Genomic DNA, 16,060 nt, shown 5'->3' with positions numbered 1-16,060 from the left:
ACTCTCTACTATATACACAGGGTAGTTACTCTACTATATACACAGGGCAGTTACTCTCTACTATATACACAGGGCAGTTACTCTCTACTATATACACAGGGCAGTTACTCTCTACTATATACACAGGGTAGTTACTCTCTACTATATACACAGGGTAGTTACTCTCTACTATATACACAGGGTAGTTACTCTCTACTATATACATAGGGTAGTTACTCTCTACAGTGCACACAGGGCAGTTACTCTCTACTATATACACAGGGCAGTTACTCTACTATATACACAGGGTAGTTACTCTACAATTACAGATGTAGAATAACAGATACCCAGGAGTAGTTACAGGCTGGAATCAGGCCAAGCGGATCAGATGACAAAATCTCCATCTCTGTCGCTCCTGGCCCATCCCCGCACTCAGCCTTCTCCTTCTGCCATGGTTTTTTCAGGGACTACATCGAACGCCTGACACAGAAAGTCTCCACTGACGGTGAAGAAGAAAGGAAGAAGGCGATGGTTTCTCTGGACAAGGTGGTGAGGGAAGGCAACAGACTCTTAATGGAGAAGCTTTTTGATGAACTAAAGGTGAGAGAACCTTGTCTTTCTTTTATCCGTTGTCAGGAGGATTCAGTCGAATGGCTGGACTCCCAAGTTGCGACACACACACACACACTCACACTCTCACACACACACTCACACACACGTGCGTTATTGTGGGAGCCGCCATAACATCTGGGCATCAAGATTCCGAGCCTTCCTCATGGCTCAGTGGGATCGCACACTGCCTTGCGTCTTGCGTTACTGGGGCAAACCAGACCAGAAGATCCGGTGTTCTGTTCCCAATCTGTGCTGATAGCTGGGGTAACAGCTGGTCAACAGCTGGCCAACAGCTGGAGCTCTACAATTGCCCCCCACCCCCCCAGGCTTGAGAAGGAGAACATCAATCTCGGTCCCTGCTCCGGTTCATGACTGACCACTAACCGCCCCCCCCGCAACCGCAGGAAAGTGGGCAGGTGTGCACATTGGTTGAGCCGAGGGTTGAAGGTCAGACGTGAAGAATGGCCACTTGGGTGAGGTACACGGAGATGATACCTTTCGAGAGAGGAGGGGGGGAAAGAAAACAAATAATGCACCGATTACCCGACTCTGGGAGGACCGCTGCTTCTGTCAGTGTTTCTGAGGAGGGGAGGCACTAAACTCCACCCCCCCCCCCCACCATGATCATAAGAACATAAGAAATAGGAGCAGGAGTCGGCCATTTGGCCCCTCGAGCCTGCTCCGCCATTCAATAAGATCATGGCTGATCTTCTACCTCATCTCCACTTTCCCGCCTGATCCCCATATCCCTTGATTCCCTTAATATTCAAAAACCTATCGATCTCAGTCTTGAATATACTCAACGACTGAGCCTCCACAGCCCTCTGGGGGAGAGAATTCCAACGATTCACCGCCCTCTGAGTGAAGAAAAAGCTCCTCATCTCAGTCCTAAATGGCCGACCCCTTATTCTGAGACTGTGACCCCTGGTTCTAGACTCCCCAGCCAGGGGAAACATCCTCCCTGCATCTACCCTGTGAAGCCCTGTAAGAATTTTGTATGTTTCAATAAGATCACCTCTCATTCTTCTAAACTCTAGAGAATATAGGCCTAGTCTACTCAATCTCTCCTCATAGGACAATCCCCCCATCCCAGGAACCAGTCTGGTGAACCTTTGTTACACTCCCTCTATGGCAAGTATATCCTTCCTTAGGTAAGGAGACCAAAACTGTACACAATACTCCAGGTGTGGTCTCACCAGGGCCCTATATAATTGCAGTAAGATGTCTTTACCCTTATACTCAAATCCTCTTTATAATAAAGGCCAACATACCATTTGCTTTCCTAATTGCTTGCTGTACTTGCATATTAACTTTCAGTGATTCGTGTACAAGGACACCCAGGTCCCTCTGAACACCAACATTTCCCAATCTCTCACCATTTAAAAAATACTCTGCTTTTCTACTTTCCTATCAAAGTGGATAACTTCACATTTCTCCACATTATATTCCATTTGCCATGTTCTTGCCCACTCACTTAGCCTGTCTATATCCCCTTGAAGCCTCCTTGCATCCTCCTCACAACTTACATTCCCACCCAGCTTTGTATCATCAGCAAACTTGGAAATATTACATTTGCTCCCCTCATCCAAATCATTGATGTAGATTGTGAATAGCTGAGGCCCAAGCACTGATCCTTGCAGTACCCCACTAGTTACAGCCTGCCAACCCGAAAATGACCCGTTTATTCCTACTCTCTGTTTTCTGTCCGTTAACCAATCCTCAATCCATGCTAGTATATTGCCCCAATCCCATGAGCCCTAATTTTGTTTAATAACCTCTTGTGTGGCTCCTTATCGAATGCCTTCTGAAAATCCAAATACACCACATCCACTGGTTCCCCCTCATCTATTCTGCTAGTTACAACCTCAAAAACTCTAACAGATTCGTCAAACATGATTTCCCTTTCATAAATCCTTGGCCCAATCCTATTATTATTTTCTAAGTGCCCTGTTACCACGTCCTTAATAATAGATTCTAGCATTTTCCCCACTACTGATGTCAGGCTAACTGGTCTGTAGTTCCCCGTTTTCTCTCTCCCTCCTTTCTTAAATAGTGGGGTTACATTTGCTACCTTCCAATCCGCGGGAACCGTCCTAGAATCTATGAGCTTGGATTTGTTTACAAACCCTATTCCCATGTCTGTGGTCTTCATTTACAGCCAAGCTTTTCAAAGCTGTTCAAAAAGAAATGGGTCCAAAGCAATGAGAGTTTTGAAAGCATCACCAGCACCATCCAGCAGCATTTCAACCACTTCCGAAAAATGAAAACTCCACCATACCAGGTAAGGTAACATTCCCCTATTTAGGGTTGAGTACAGGAGCAAGGATGTCTTGCTGCAGTTGTACAGGGCCTTGGTGAGACCACACCTTGAGTGTTGTGTGCAGTTTTGGTCACTTGATCTGAGGAAGGATGTTCGTGCCATGGAGGGAGTGCAGCGAAGATTCACCAGACTGATACCTGGGATGGCAGGAATGACGTATGAGGAGAGATTGGGTCGATTGGGCTTATATTCACTAGAGTTTAGAAGAATGAGAGGGGATCTCATTGAAACTTATAAAATTCTAACAGGACTAGACAGACTAGATGCAGGAAGGATGTTCCCGATGGCGGGGGAGTCCAGAACCAGGGGTCGCAGTCTAAGGATAAGGGATAAGCCATTTAGGACAGAGAGGAGGAGGAATTTCTTCACCCAGAGAGTGGTGAACCTGTGGAATTCTCTACCACACAAGGCAGTTGAGGCCAATTCATTAAATATATTCAAGAAGGAGTTAGATATATTTCTTAAGGCTAAAGGGATCAAGGGATATGGCGAGAAGGCAGGGACAGGGTACTGAGTTTGGATGATCAGCCATGATCTCATTGAATAGCGGAGCAGGCTCGAGGGGCCGAATGGCCTACTCCTGCTCCTATCTTCTATGTTTCTATTCACTTCGTCCAAAACCTCAACCCTTTGGCCTCCAGATGGCTCGATTCGGGAAGAGGAAACCAGCCAGGGTTCCTGCTCCTGATCGCTTGTCATTAACTTACATCGAGAAAGGCCACTTGTCAGTCCCATGGTGTAAGTCCCACAGTGAACAGTCCCGACAGCCTCCCGCTGTCCCCCCACACCCTTTCCACCATCTACAAGGCACAAGTCAGGAGTGTGATGGAATACTCGCCACTTGCCTGGATGAGTGCAGCTCCAACAACGCTCAAGAAGCTCGACACCATCCAGGACAAAGCAGCCCGCTTGATTGGCACCCCGTCCACCACCTTAAACATTCACTCCCTCCACCACTGGCGCACCGTGGCTGCAGTGTGTACCATCTACAAGATGCACTTCAGCAACTCGCCAAGGCTTCTTCGGCAGCACCTCCCAAACCCGCGACCTCTTCCACCTAGAAGGACAAGGGCAGCAGGCGCATGGGAACACCACAATCTCCAAGTTCCCCTCCAAGTCAAACACCATCCTGACTTGGAAATATATCGCCAACCCTTCATCGTCACTGGGTCAAAATCCTGGAACTCCCTCCCTAACAGCACTGTGGGAGCACCTTCACCACACGGACTGCAGCGGTTCAAGAAGGCGGCTCACCACCACCTTCTCGAGGGCAATTAGGGATGGGCAATAAATGCTGGTCTTGCCAGCGACGCCCACATCCCATAAGCAAATAAAAAAAACAACTCTTTAACGAAATGATGAGTAACCCTGCGAGGATTTGAAACCCTCTGTGCATCAACCTACGTCAAATTAAAACAGAAACAAAAAATGTCTTCACCCAGGCTTTGGTGAACGCCATCCACGTGCGGGTGGTCATCGAGTACTTGACGGCACTGATGCAGGTGCGGATAATCTGCAGATCGACCGAGATGCAAGCAAAGGTAGCTGAGCGACTGAGCGACGAGTCCGCACAAGTGAAGGAGCTGTTTGAAAGTCAAGTGAGTTCACAGTTTGTTCAAAACACTGACGAGGCCCAACTAAGGCGGCCAACTTTGTTTGGGCGTATTCTTGGAGGTTACAGAACAGTGGGTGGGACAGTGAATGGGATGGGGAGTGGGACCGGGAGTGGCATAATCAATGGGGACAGCAGGGAGGGGGAGTGGGAGAGTCGGGGGGTGGGGAGTGGGAGAGTCGGGGGGACGGGGAGTGGGAGATTCGGGATGGGGAGTGGGAGAGTCGGGGGGAGGGGGAGTGGGAGAGTCGGGGGATGGGGAGTGGGAGAGTCGGGATGGGGAGTGGGAGAGTCGGGGGGAGGGGGAGTGGGAGAGTCGGGGGATGGGGAGTGGGAGAGTCGGGGGGAGGGGGAGTGGGAGAGTCGGGGGGAGGGGGAGTGGGAGAGTCGGGGGGAGGGGGAGTGGGAGAGTCGGGGGGTGGGGGAATGGGAGAGTCGGGGGGGAGGGGGAGCGGGAGAGTCGGGGGGAGGGGGAGTGGGAGAGTCGGGGGGGAGGGGGAGCGGGAGAGTCGGGGGGAGGGGGAGTGGGAGAGTCGGGGGGAGGGGGAGCGGGAGAGTCGGGGGGAGGGGGAGCGGGAGAGTCGGGGGAGGGGGAGTGGGAGAGTCGGGGGGAGGGGGAGTGGGAGAGTCGGGGGGAGGGGGAGTGGGAGAGTCGGGGGGAGGGGGAGCGGGAGAGTCGGGGGGAGGGGGAGCGGGAGAGTCGGGGGGAGTGGGAGAGTCGGGGGGAGTGGGAGAGTCGGGATGGGAAGTGGGAGAGTCGGGGGAGGGGGAGTGGGAGAGTCGGGGGGAGTGGGAGAGTCGGGGGGAGGGGGAGTGGGAGAGTCGGGGGGAGGGGGAGTGGGAGAGTCGGGGGGACGGGGAGTGGGAGAGTCGGGGGGACGGGGAGTGGGAGAGTCGGGGGGAGGGGGAGTGGGAGAGTCGGGGGGAGTGGGAGAGTCGGGGGGATGGGGAGTGGGAGAGTCGGGATGGGAAGTGGGAGAGTCGGGGGGAGGGGGAGTGGGAGAGTCGGGGGGAGTGGGAGAGTCGGGGGGAGGGGGAGTGGGAGAGTCGGGGGGATGGGGAGTGGGAGAGTCGGGGGGATGGGGAGTGGGAGAGTCGGGGGGAGGGGGAGTGGGAGAGTCGGGGGGAGTGGGAGAGTCGGGATGGGAAGTGGGAGAGTCGGGGGGACGGGGAGTGGGAGAGTCGGGGGGATGGGGAGTGGGAGAGTCGGGGGGATTTGTGGGGGAGGTGGTGGGCCTGACCGTGAGAGGGTGAATGCGATGGGGATGGTATCAGGGCTTGTGTTTTTATGTTTAATTTGCAGCTGATTCAATATCCCTAGAAACTCTAACGTCGGTAATAAATCTCAGTTACACTTGTAACAAACAGCTTGACATGATTCAACACTGGAATAGAAACATGTCCTTTTGATTTATAAATAAAACTATAGCCCCTCTCATCCTAATAGGGGCTTTTCACAACAGCTATGACTGATGGGATTGTCTTGCCTCCATTGCTGTCTCCTACATTCTCTCGCTCTTCAAGGAGAGAAAATAGAAGATATTTGTAGACAACACAGACAGGCAGAGACAGACAGACATAGGAACATAGGCACAGGAGGAGGCCATTCAGCCCCTCGAGCCTGCTCCGCCATTCAATGAGATCATGGCTGATCTGCGACCTAACTCCATAGACCCGCCTTTGCCTCATATCCCTTAATACCTTTGGTTAACAAAAAGCTATCAATCTCAGATTTAAAATGAATTGATCGAGCATGAATTGCCATTTGCAGAAGTGTTCCAAACTTCTACCACCCTTTGTGTGTAGAAGTGTTTCCTAATTTCACTCCTGGAAGGTCTGGCTCTAATTTTTAGACTATGCCCCCTAGTTCTAGACTCCCCAAGCAGCGGAAATAGTTCCTCTCTATCTACCCTATCAGTTCTGATAGAGAGATGGTGACAGAAGTACACAAGATGAGTAGAGGGGGGAAAGAGAATAAGAACGAGGTTGTGCCATCACAGATTATGTGGCAGACACAGTGACATATGAAAACTACTAGGCACTTGGTCCAAGTATTAAACAAGGCTTTAATCAACTGTTTTTCAACATGGAGGTCTAGTTGTGTCCTTCACCAGTTCCTGTTAAAGAATGTCCTGAGCAAGCTGGGCCCGTGCCCGAGTATTTATACTCTCCCTGGACAGCGCCACCAGCAGGCCACCCAGTATCATTTCATAAGTCATTTCCACATGAATGACTAGATTCATGTCACACAGTTTGCCACTTTTAGCCGTGTTTGCTTTTCCCACGATCAGACCCTGGGATTAGCAGCCCAAGACTGGAAACCTCACACCCAGGGTGTGCCCAGTGGTGACAGCTCTGGGTTCAAGGCTTCATTCAGCGTGATCCTGGCCACTAACGGACAATTGCTGTTCTTCCTTCCCCTCTTTTTTTCCAGAAGTCCACGATGTCCTGGCTGGACCCTGCGATCAATCACCTGGCAGAGATCGTCAGACTGAAGGATATCCCCTCCATGCAGATGGAAGTTGGGGCCATGGTGAGCAGTTACCCTGATATCCGGTGAGTTAAACCATCACTCTTCGCCAGTACTCTGCCTGTTCTCCTCCCCTTGCCGCGATTTCTGTGGGAGGAAAGTAGACAGAAAAAAAAAAACATGTCGTGATCCACACCGTCTGGTGCTGGGTTCAGTTTTTTTTTTATTCGTTTATGGGATGTGGGCATCGCTAGCATTTATTGCCCATCCCTAATTGCCCTTGCAAAGGTGGTGGTGAGCCGTCTTCTTGAACCGCTGCAGTCAATGCCGGGTGGTCTGTTCGGTTTCATTCTTTTTCGTAGCGGTTTGTTACAACTGAGTGGCTTGTTTGGCATTTCAGAGAACAGTTAAGAGTCAACCACATTGCTGTGGGTCTGGAGTCACGTATCGGCCAGACCGGGTAAGGACAGCAGATTTCCTTCCCTAAAGTGGCATTAGTGAACCAGATGAGTTTTTACGACAATCCGGTAGTTACATGGTCACCATTACTGACACTAGCTTTTTATTCCAGATTTATTTAATTAACTGAATTTAAATTCCCCAGCTACTGTGGTGAGATTTGAATTCACATCTCTGAATTATTAAGTCCAGGCCTCTGGATTACTAGCCCAGTGACATTACCACTACACTACCATTCCCAAAAGCCCTGAAGAAGAAAGCCTTTAAAAGGGTTTACGTAGCTGTCCCTGTGAATACAGCTCCTGCAGGGGGGAAAAATTGAGTTGCGCCCCCTTTGGGGCGCTAACTTCACCGGGGCGCTACTTTTAGCACCCCGGGAAGATTAGCGCCCCCCCCCCCGCAGCCGAAATTGAGTGATAGCGCCCCAAGAGGGAAGCAGCGGCTCTACTGGAAGCGCCCCGCCTCCCTCTTAGGGCGCGAACGGGAGGCGCAAAGCAACCGAATTTCCCCCCTGGTGTTTTTATTGAATTCATCCTGGGGATGTGGGCGTCGCTGGCAAGGCCGGCATGTATTGCCCGTCCCAAGTCGCCCCGAGATGGTGGTGTTGTACGTGAAGCCCACCTGGTGATTCTGTACAGAGGTTCGATACAGCGAGGCTAGCGAGAGTCAGAAATATTGGTCTGGGGCTGGAGTCACATATATGATCTGGAATGCGCTGCCTGAAAGGGCAGATTCAATAGCAACTTTCAAAAGGGAATTGGATGACTAGTTGAAGGGGAAAAATTTACAGGGGTGCAGGACTTATTGGCGAGTTCTTTCACAGGCACGATGGGGCGAATGGCCTCCTCTGTGCTGTATGTTTCTGCCGAAGGACAGTAGGTTTCGTTCCCTGAAGGACATTAGTGGATCAGTTGTTTTTTATATCAACAACAACAACAACTTGAATTTATATAGCGCCTTTAAAGTAGTAAAACGTCCCAGGGCGCTGCACAGGAGTGTTATAAAACATAATCTGTCAACGAGCCACATAAGGAGAAATTAGGACAGGTGACCAAAAGCTTGGCCAAAGAGGTAGGTTTTAAGGAGCATCTTAAAGGAGGAAAGAGAGGTAGAGAAGCGGAGAGGTTTAGGGAGGGAATTCCAGAGCTTAGGGCCCAGGTAACATAAGGCACGGCCGACAATGGTGGAGGGATTGAAAATCGGGAGAGGATTATCTGACTGCTTCATGGTTATAGAGCGCTGGTTAGGCCACAACTGGAGTATTGCGTCCAGTTCTGGTCACCACACTTTAGGAAGGATGTGAAGGCCCTGGAGAGGGTGCAGAGGAGATTTACCAGAATGGTTCTGGGGATGGGGGGATCTTAGCTACAAGGACAGGTTGGAGAAGCTGGATTTGTTTTCATTAGAGCGAAGGAGGTTGCGGGGTGATTTGATAGCGGTGTACAAGATTATGACGGGTTTGGATAGGCTAGACGGGGAAAGGCTGTTCCCACTAGTTGAGGGTACAAGGACTAGGGGACACAGATTTAAGGTTTTGGGCAAGAGATACAGGGGGGATGAGAGGGAAAACTTTTTTACGCAGCGAGTGGGGAGGACCTGGAACTCGCTGCCGACGGAAGTGGTGGAAGCGGAGACACTCAATGTTTTCAAGGGGAGACTGGATAGGCACTTGAGGGAAATGAACTTGCAGGACTACGGGGAGAGAGCGGGGGAATGGGACTGACTGGATTGCTCTACAGAGGGCCGGCACGGACTCGATGGGCCGAATGGCCTCCTTCTGTGCCCTTATGACTCTATGATTCTCAAACTGCCATGGTGGTATTACGAACTCATGTTCTACTAGATTATTAGTCTAAATCTTCTGGATTACTGGTCCAGTAACATAACCACTACACTATTGTACTCTTTGGGGCTAACTCCTACAGACCAGGAAGTCCCATGTCTGTGTTGAGGTACCAGGCCTCAGTTGGAAGGTTTCAAGTGGGCCTGAGATCCTTCAGACAAGGGAAATGCAACAAATATAAATCTAGATTCCTGCTGGCAGGTGCACGAGTGTGGATGTTGAGTGAGGACAGGATCCGGCACAGCTGTGATGCCCCCCACAGGCGAATACCCTGCCAACACTTGACCGTTGGTCCTCACACATGAAGCTGGCCATTGAGACGAGGGGGTCAATGACCCTCCAAGAGAAGTCAACACCTTCAGGAGAGGAGAGGGAGAAGATCGGAAGTCATATGAGGGGCGCACAATATTTCCACCCTCCCAGTGGTGGGTGACTTTGTCCTCCTAGATATTAGATCACCTTAAAAGAATCATATAGGATTCTCAGAGGGCTTGACAGGGTAGATGCTGAGAGGTTGTTTCCCCTGGCTGGAGAGTCTAGAACCAGGGGTCACAGTCTCAGGATAAGGGGTCGGCCATTTAGGACTGAGACGAGGAGGAATTTCTTCACTCAGAGGGTTGTGAATCTTTGGAATTCTCTACCCCAGAGGGCTGTGGATGCTCAGTTGTTGAGTATATTCAAGACTGAGAGAGATAGATAGATTTTTGGACTCTAGGGGAATCAAGGGATATGGGGATCGGGCGGGAAAGTGGAGTGTAGGCCGAAGATCAGCCATGATCTTATTGAATGGCGGAGCAGGCTCAAGGGGCCGTACGGCCGACTCCTGCTCCTAATTCCTTATGTTCTTTAATCTAAATCCTTCCGCTTGCCCTTGCAATGTGCAAACAATGGGAAATGCTTCAAGCCAACAAGGTCTTCCTGAACTTTAGCAAACTCCCGAGTGTATTCAGAGCCTGACGCCAAGGAATGTGGAACATATCTAACAATATTCCCAACCATTCCTACTGAAATGTTCTTGGCACCGCGGCAGTACGTCACTGCCTCGTGTTATCAATTGCCTTTTTTTATTTTGTTATTTTTCCTGATCTTTTTCCTGACTGTTCAGCATCCTGATGTCCGCCGCTGAATTGTGACAGGCGTCCATTTCCGCTTTGATTTGGAATCCTACTTATAGCAAGGGAGGAAACTAGACGCTGGCAAGGGCTGTGTACAGGAAGTGAAATCAGGAGCACTTCCTGTCCCAGTGGCCATATTGGGTGCCATCGTGACATAAAAATGAATCAGTGTGAAGGGGAAAACAAACCGTATAATCTTCGGTCTCATTTCCTAACATAGTAGCACTAATTGCTCCACTGCCAAGGGAGAAGTTCTTAACAGGATTTATTTTAGAGCTAATTACGAGCTTGATTACTGGTGTGGCTCGGTGGGTCGCACTCTCGCCTCTGAGTCAGCAGGTTGTGGGTTTAAGTCCCACCACAGGCACTTGAGCACATAAAGCTAGGCTGACATAAGAACATAAGAAATAGGAGCAGGAGTAGGCCAATCGTCCCCTCTAGCCTGCTCCGCCATTCAATAAGATCATGGCTGATCTGATCCTAACCGCCAATCCACTATCACAGAACCATCTCCTGAATCTAACAGAATTAGACACACGAAATAGGAGCAGGATCAGGCTACACGGCCCCTGGGCCCGCTCCACAGGGCCACGACTGATCCGAACCCAGACTCATGTCTAAATTCCTGCCCGCTCCCCGTAACCCTTAATTCCCTTTACTTCTAGGAAACTGTCTATTTCTGTTTTAAATTTATGTAATGGTGTATCTTCGACAGCTTTTTGGGGCAGCATATTCCATGGACCTACCACCCTCTGAGTGAAGTAGTTCCTCCTCATCTCAGTTTTGAAAGAGCAGCCCCTTATTCTAAGACTATGCCCCCTAGTTCTAGTTTCACCCATCATCGGGAACATCCTCCCCGCATCCACCCGATCCAACCCCTTCACAATCTTATATGTTTCAATAAGATCGCCTCTCATTCTTCTGAACTCCAATGAGTAGAGTCCCAATCTACTCAACCTCTCCTCATATGTCCATCCCCTCATCCCCGGGATTAACCGAGTGAACCTTCTTTGTACTGACTCGAGAGCAAGTATGTCTTTTCTTAAGTATGGACACCAAAACTGTATGCAGTATTCCAGGTGCGGTCTCACCAATACCTTGTACAACTGAAGCAATACCTCCCTATTTTTGTCAGAGATGTCGTCTTTCGAATGAGACGTTAAACTGAGTCCCCTGTCTGCTCTCTCGGGTGGACGTAAAAGATCCCATGGCTCTATTTTGAAGAAGAGCAGGGGGAGTTATGTCCTGGGGCCAATATTTATCCCTCAATCAACATCACTAAAACAGATGATCTGGTCATTATCACACTGCGGTTTGTGGGAGCTTGCTGTGTGCAAATTGGCTGCCGCGTTTCCTACATTACAACAGCGACTTCACTTCAAAAAGTACTTCATTGGCTGTAAAGCGCTTTGGGAAGTCCGGTGGTCGTGAAAGGCGCTATAGAAATGCAAGTCTTTCTTTTTTCTTTTATTCCTCTCTTGTAGGGACCTGCCTCTCGCTCAGTACAGCTTTCTGTACGGACAGTGAGTCTTCGGCAGAATATTCGGCCGTGGAAGGCATCGCCGGCGGGTCCGACCCTGCTCTCACTCGATGTCCACACACTCACTCTTTCCACGGGAGGGGGTGGGGGTGGTGGGCGGGTGGCCACCGGATGGTGATCAGGAGCAAGAACCGTGGCGGGTTTCCCCCCACCCTAACCCCAACAATGCTGAGGACAGGGTTGGAGTCGGCCACGATGCCTTCTACAGTCGAACGGCCTGACGACACTCGCCATCCAGGATCGTGCGCAAAGAACCTCGGAATGTCCCAAAGCGCTTTACAGCCAATAAAGTACTGCTGAGTCACTGCTGTAATGTAGGAAACGCGGCAGCCAAATTACACACAGCAAAAGTCCCACAAACAGCAATGTGATAATGACCAGCTAATCTGATTTTGTTATAAAAAACAGAAAATGCTGGAGATACTCAGCAGGAGGCAGCATCTGTGAAGAGAGAAACAGAGTTAACGTTTCAGGTCGATGACCTCTCGTCAGAACAGAACCTGAAACGTTAACTCTGTTTCTCTCTTCACAGATGCTGTCTGACCTGCTGAGTATCTCCAGCATTTTCTGTTTTTAGTTCAGATTTCCAGCATCTGCAGTATTTTCTTTCTGATTTTTGTTATGTTGGTTGAGGGATAAATACTGGCCCCAGGACACTGGAGAGAACTCTCCCTGCTTGTGGTATCTTGAGCTGGCCATAGATGGAGACATAGTGCCCGTGGGATCTTTTACATCAACTAACATCACTAAAGCAGATTATCTGGTCGTTATCACATTGCTGCTAGTGGGAGCTTTTTTTCTTTCTCTCTCTCTCTCTGGCCTCTCTCAGTCACACTCTCTTGCGCACAGCAAGTTCCCACAAACAGGCAAAGAAAATTGGCAAGGCACCAAAGAAAAGCTCAGTGTACATTCCCGGTAAGGGTGCACGGTGTTGTGACGAGAATCTTGTTAGCTCCGTGGTGACGCTGAGTATCCCGTCAAGGGAGGTTCCTCGCAAGCATGATGTAAGGACACCAATCCCGCAACTGAAGAAACTGTTAATTAAAATCTATGTTTAGTCTAAAGGGAGGAGGTCGGGTCGGAAAATAAATCGCCAAATTTCCCATCAGCGGTCAATGCCAAGGAGACAGACAGAAGTTCACGAATGTTAAACAAACTCATTTTATAATTAAAAACACAACCTCATTGTTTGCAGGTCGAGATAAAGGTTGGCAGTCAGGCATAAATGGCTTGCATGCCAAATAATAAATACAATATTTGGATAGAAAGAAAGACTTGCATTTCTATAGCACCTTTCACGACCACCGGACGTCCCAAAACGCTTTACAGCCAATGAAGTACTTTTGGAGTGTAGTCACTGTTCTAATGTAGGAAACGCGGCAACCAATTTGCACACAGCAAGCTCCCACAAACAGCAATGTGATAATGACCAGATAATCTGTTTTTGTGATGTGATTGAGGGATAAATATTGGCCGGGACACCGGCGAGAACTCCCCCTGCTCTTCTTCGAATTAGTGCTGTGGGATCTTTTGCGTCCACCTGAGAGAGCAGACGGGGCCTCGGTTTAACGTCTCATCCGAAAGACGGCACCTCCGACAGTGCGGCACTCCCTCGGTACCGCACTGGGAGTGTCGGCCTGGATTACATGCTTGGGTCTCTGGAGCTGGGACTTGAACCCACGACCTTCTGACTCAGCAGGTGAGAGAGCCGCCCGCTGAATTGTGAAGAACATCTCCCAGCGAGAAGCAATGGGCTAGAATTTCCCAGGGCCGTGGAGGCGGGAATGGAGGCGTGTGGGGTATTAAAATCGCAAAATCAGGGGGCACGAACCCATCCCGTCCCCCAACCCGCCTCCATGACCGTTTCCCAGGAGGCGGGTACCCGACCTGTGCTGGGAGCCGCCTCTCCGAGGCGGGAAGGGGATTAGTGCCAATTAACTGCTTGTTAACAGGTAGTTAACAGGCAGTTTTTAGCCTAATCCCTATTTTTATCCCTGAAGTGTGGGCTGCCCGACGGCTCCAGACCACGCCAAGTTAGCGAGGCGGACCGTCGGGCTGAAGGACTTGGAGGGTTCGAGATGTCCGGTGTTCAGGTGAGTGAGGTAAGTGTGTTTGGTGTGTGTAAAGTGTTTAAATAAGTTTTACTTACCTTTACTTACTAATGCAGGCTTCCTTCCTTCAGGTCTCGGGAGTCCCTCATCTCACCGGCACAGAAAGCAGAATGGCCGCCAGCTGTCAAAATCTGCAGCCTCTGCTTTCTGTTCTGGAGAGATCTCTAAATCAGCCTGAGAGGAAAGAATTAACTTGGAGTACAGATTGTCAGTGTTTGACAGCTTCAAAGAGCTGTCAAACACTGATAGTTCATCTGTCAAAAGCTCTTGACAGATGAAATGTCAATCTGTGACGTCACCTGTTGCCGGGTGGCCCTTAATTGGCCTGCTGAGCCCGCTGGGCGGGCTTAACAAGGTCAATCAAGGGAAAATCGCGTGGATTGGCCACAACTCGATGGAGGCAGGACTACAACCCTGAAAGTGGGAGTCCCACCTCCTACTCGCCTGCATTGATAAAATCCAGCCCAATGTCTCCGGGAGGGAAAAGGTGGGGGGCGGGGGGAAGAAGTGAAACAATTAAAATGCTAACTTTCTTTCTGCGCCTGCCCCTACAGTAAGAAGCATATCTCCGCCGTGCTGGATGTGAAGGGAGATGTAGGCCAAGCAAGCCGGCAGAACATCTTGGCAACTCTACAGGATTTTGACGACTGTAATGGCGAGCTGGTCCTTTCCCGCGACAGAGCGCTGTTCGCCGAGATCGATGTCCTGCCAGAAATGGGGTGCGTCAACCTCCGCATGAGCCGCGCCTCCGGCTGCCTGTCCGTGTTTCGCCGACGCAGCGTTCGCACCAGGTGACCGGTGGAAGGCGGAGGTTGGGGGGACGGAGGTGGCGGGAACCCGTCTGGCCGCCTGTGAGTAGGAAGGGAATGATCGTGGCGATCGTTAATAACTGACGCCCGCCGAGCTGAGGCTTGAGATGGACCACAAGGTACACCCTGGAATTACCAGGACCCTCCGAGACATACCCTTTAACAGTCCCTTTACAGGTGGCGCCTCGAACATTGGGACCCGACAACCTCTCACAATCTGGAGAGTCAGACACCTCTTCACAGATACGATAGCAAAATACTGCGGATGCTGGAAATCCGAAATAACAACAGAAAACGCTGGAAAAACTCAGCAGGCCAGGGCAACATCCGTGGAGAGAGAAACAGAGTTAACATTTCGGGTCGAAACCCTTCGTCAGAACTGAGAGAAAAGGCAGGAAATAAAACAAAAGGCAGTTTGGGGGCTGGTAAATGGGGGAGGGGATGAAAGAAGAGACATTGAGAGATATTCAAGGTGAGACGAGATGGTAATAGGACAGGTAAAGAGACAAAGCACGGCTCTAGATGAAGTGTGAAATGCACTGGCAGAGAGACAGCTGCCGCGTGGGAGAGAGAGAGAAAAAAGAAAAAGTCACAAACCAAAGGTGTGGATAAAAAAATATAATCGGGGCCGAAGTTGTTGAACTCGATATTGAGTCCGGAAGGCTGTAAAGTGCCTAATCGGAAGATGAGGTGCTGTTCCTCGAGTTTACGGTGAGCTTCCGTGGAACAATGCAAGAGGCCGCTCTGGCTCCTGTGTTGAAATCCAGCCCGGGCGATTGGGATACCCAATGTGGCACTAATTGGCAAGGGCACAGGGCAGCTGGTATGACAAATGGTAAGCGCGTCACACTGGTGCAGTGAGGGACAGTCTACTGTGAGAGGCAGTGTAGAGCATCTAAAGGGGGTGGGGGGGGGGGCGGGAGTGCTGTACCTGTCCTGGGGGCTGCTTAATCCTGACTCCGGATACCAGAGCTGAAGAAACGTGCTCCATTCCCAGACATTTTTAAAAATGTATTCGTTCATGGGGTGTGGGCGTGGCTGGCAAGTCCAGCATTTATTGCCCATCCCCTAATTGCCCCTTGAGAAGGTGGTGGTGAGCCGCCTTCTTGGACCGCTGCAGTCAGTGTGGTGAAGGTACTCTCACAGTGCTAACTTTATCACAGTGGTTTGGTACAACTGAGGGTCTCGCT

At 50.4% G+C, this 16,060-nt stretch overlaps 1 protein-coding gene across 1 annotated transcript in view; it reads left to right on the top strand.

The window, feature by feature from the left end:
- LOC147096731 (exocyst complex component 3-like protein 2) overlaps nt 1–15,769 on the top strand; it is a 59,509-nt gene extending 43,740 nt beyond the window's left edge. Inside the window, exons 8-12 of the mRNA XM_085973336.1 lie at nt 444–579; nt 2,750–2,872; nt 4,354–4,509; nt 6,958–7,079; nt 14,616–15,769. Coding sequence (XP_085829462.1) covers nt 444–579; nt 2,750–2,872; nt 4,354–4,509; nt 6,958–7,079; nt 14,616–14,856 — 778 coding nt within the window. The 3' untranslated portion in view covers nt 14,857–15,769. The remainder of the gene's footprint in view (nt 1–443; nt 580–2,749; nt 2,873–4,353; nt 4,510–6,957; nt 7,080–14,615) is intronic.
- The last annotated feature ends 291 nt before the right edge of the window (nt 15,770–16,060 follow it).

This window comes from Somniosus microcephalus, chromosome 34, assembly GCF_052327205.1.
Source record: "Somniosus microcephalus isolate GS21.2 chromosome 34, FLI_Smic_1.0, whole genome shotgun sequence".
NCBI lineage: Eukaryota > Metazoa > Chordata > Chondrichthyes > Squaliformes > Somniosidae > Somniosus > Somniosus microcephalus.
The sequence above is the reverse complement of the archived record's forward strand: the minus strand, read 5'-3'. Positions and strand labels throughout refer to the sequence as shown.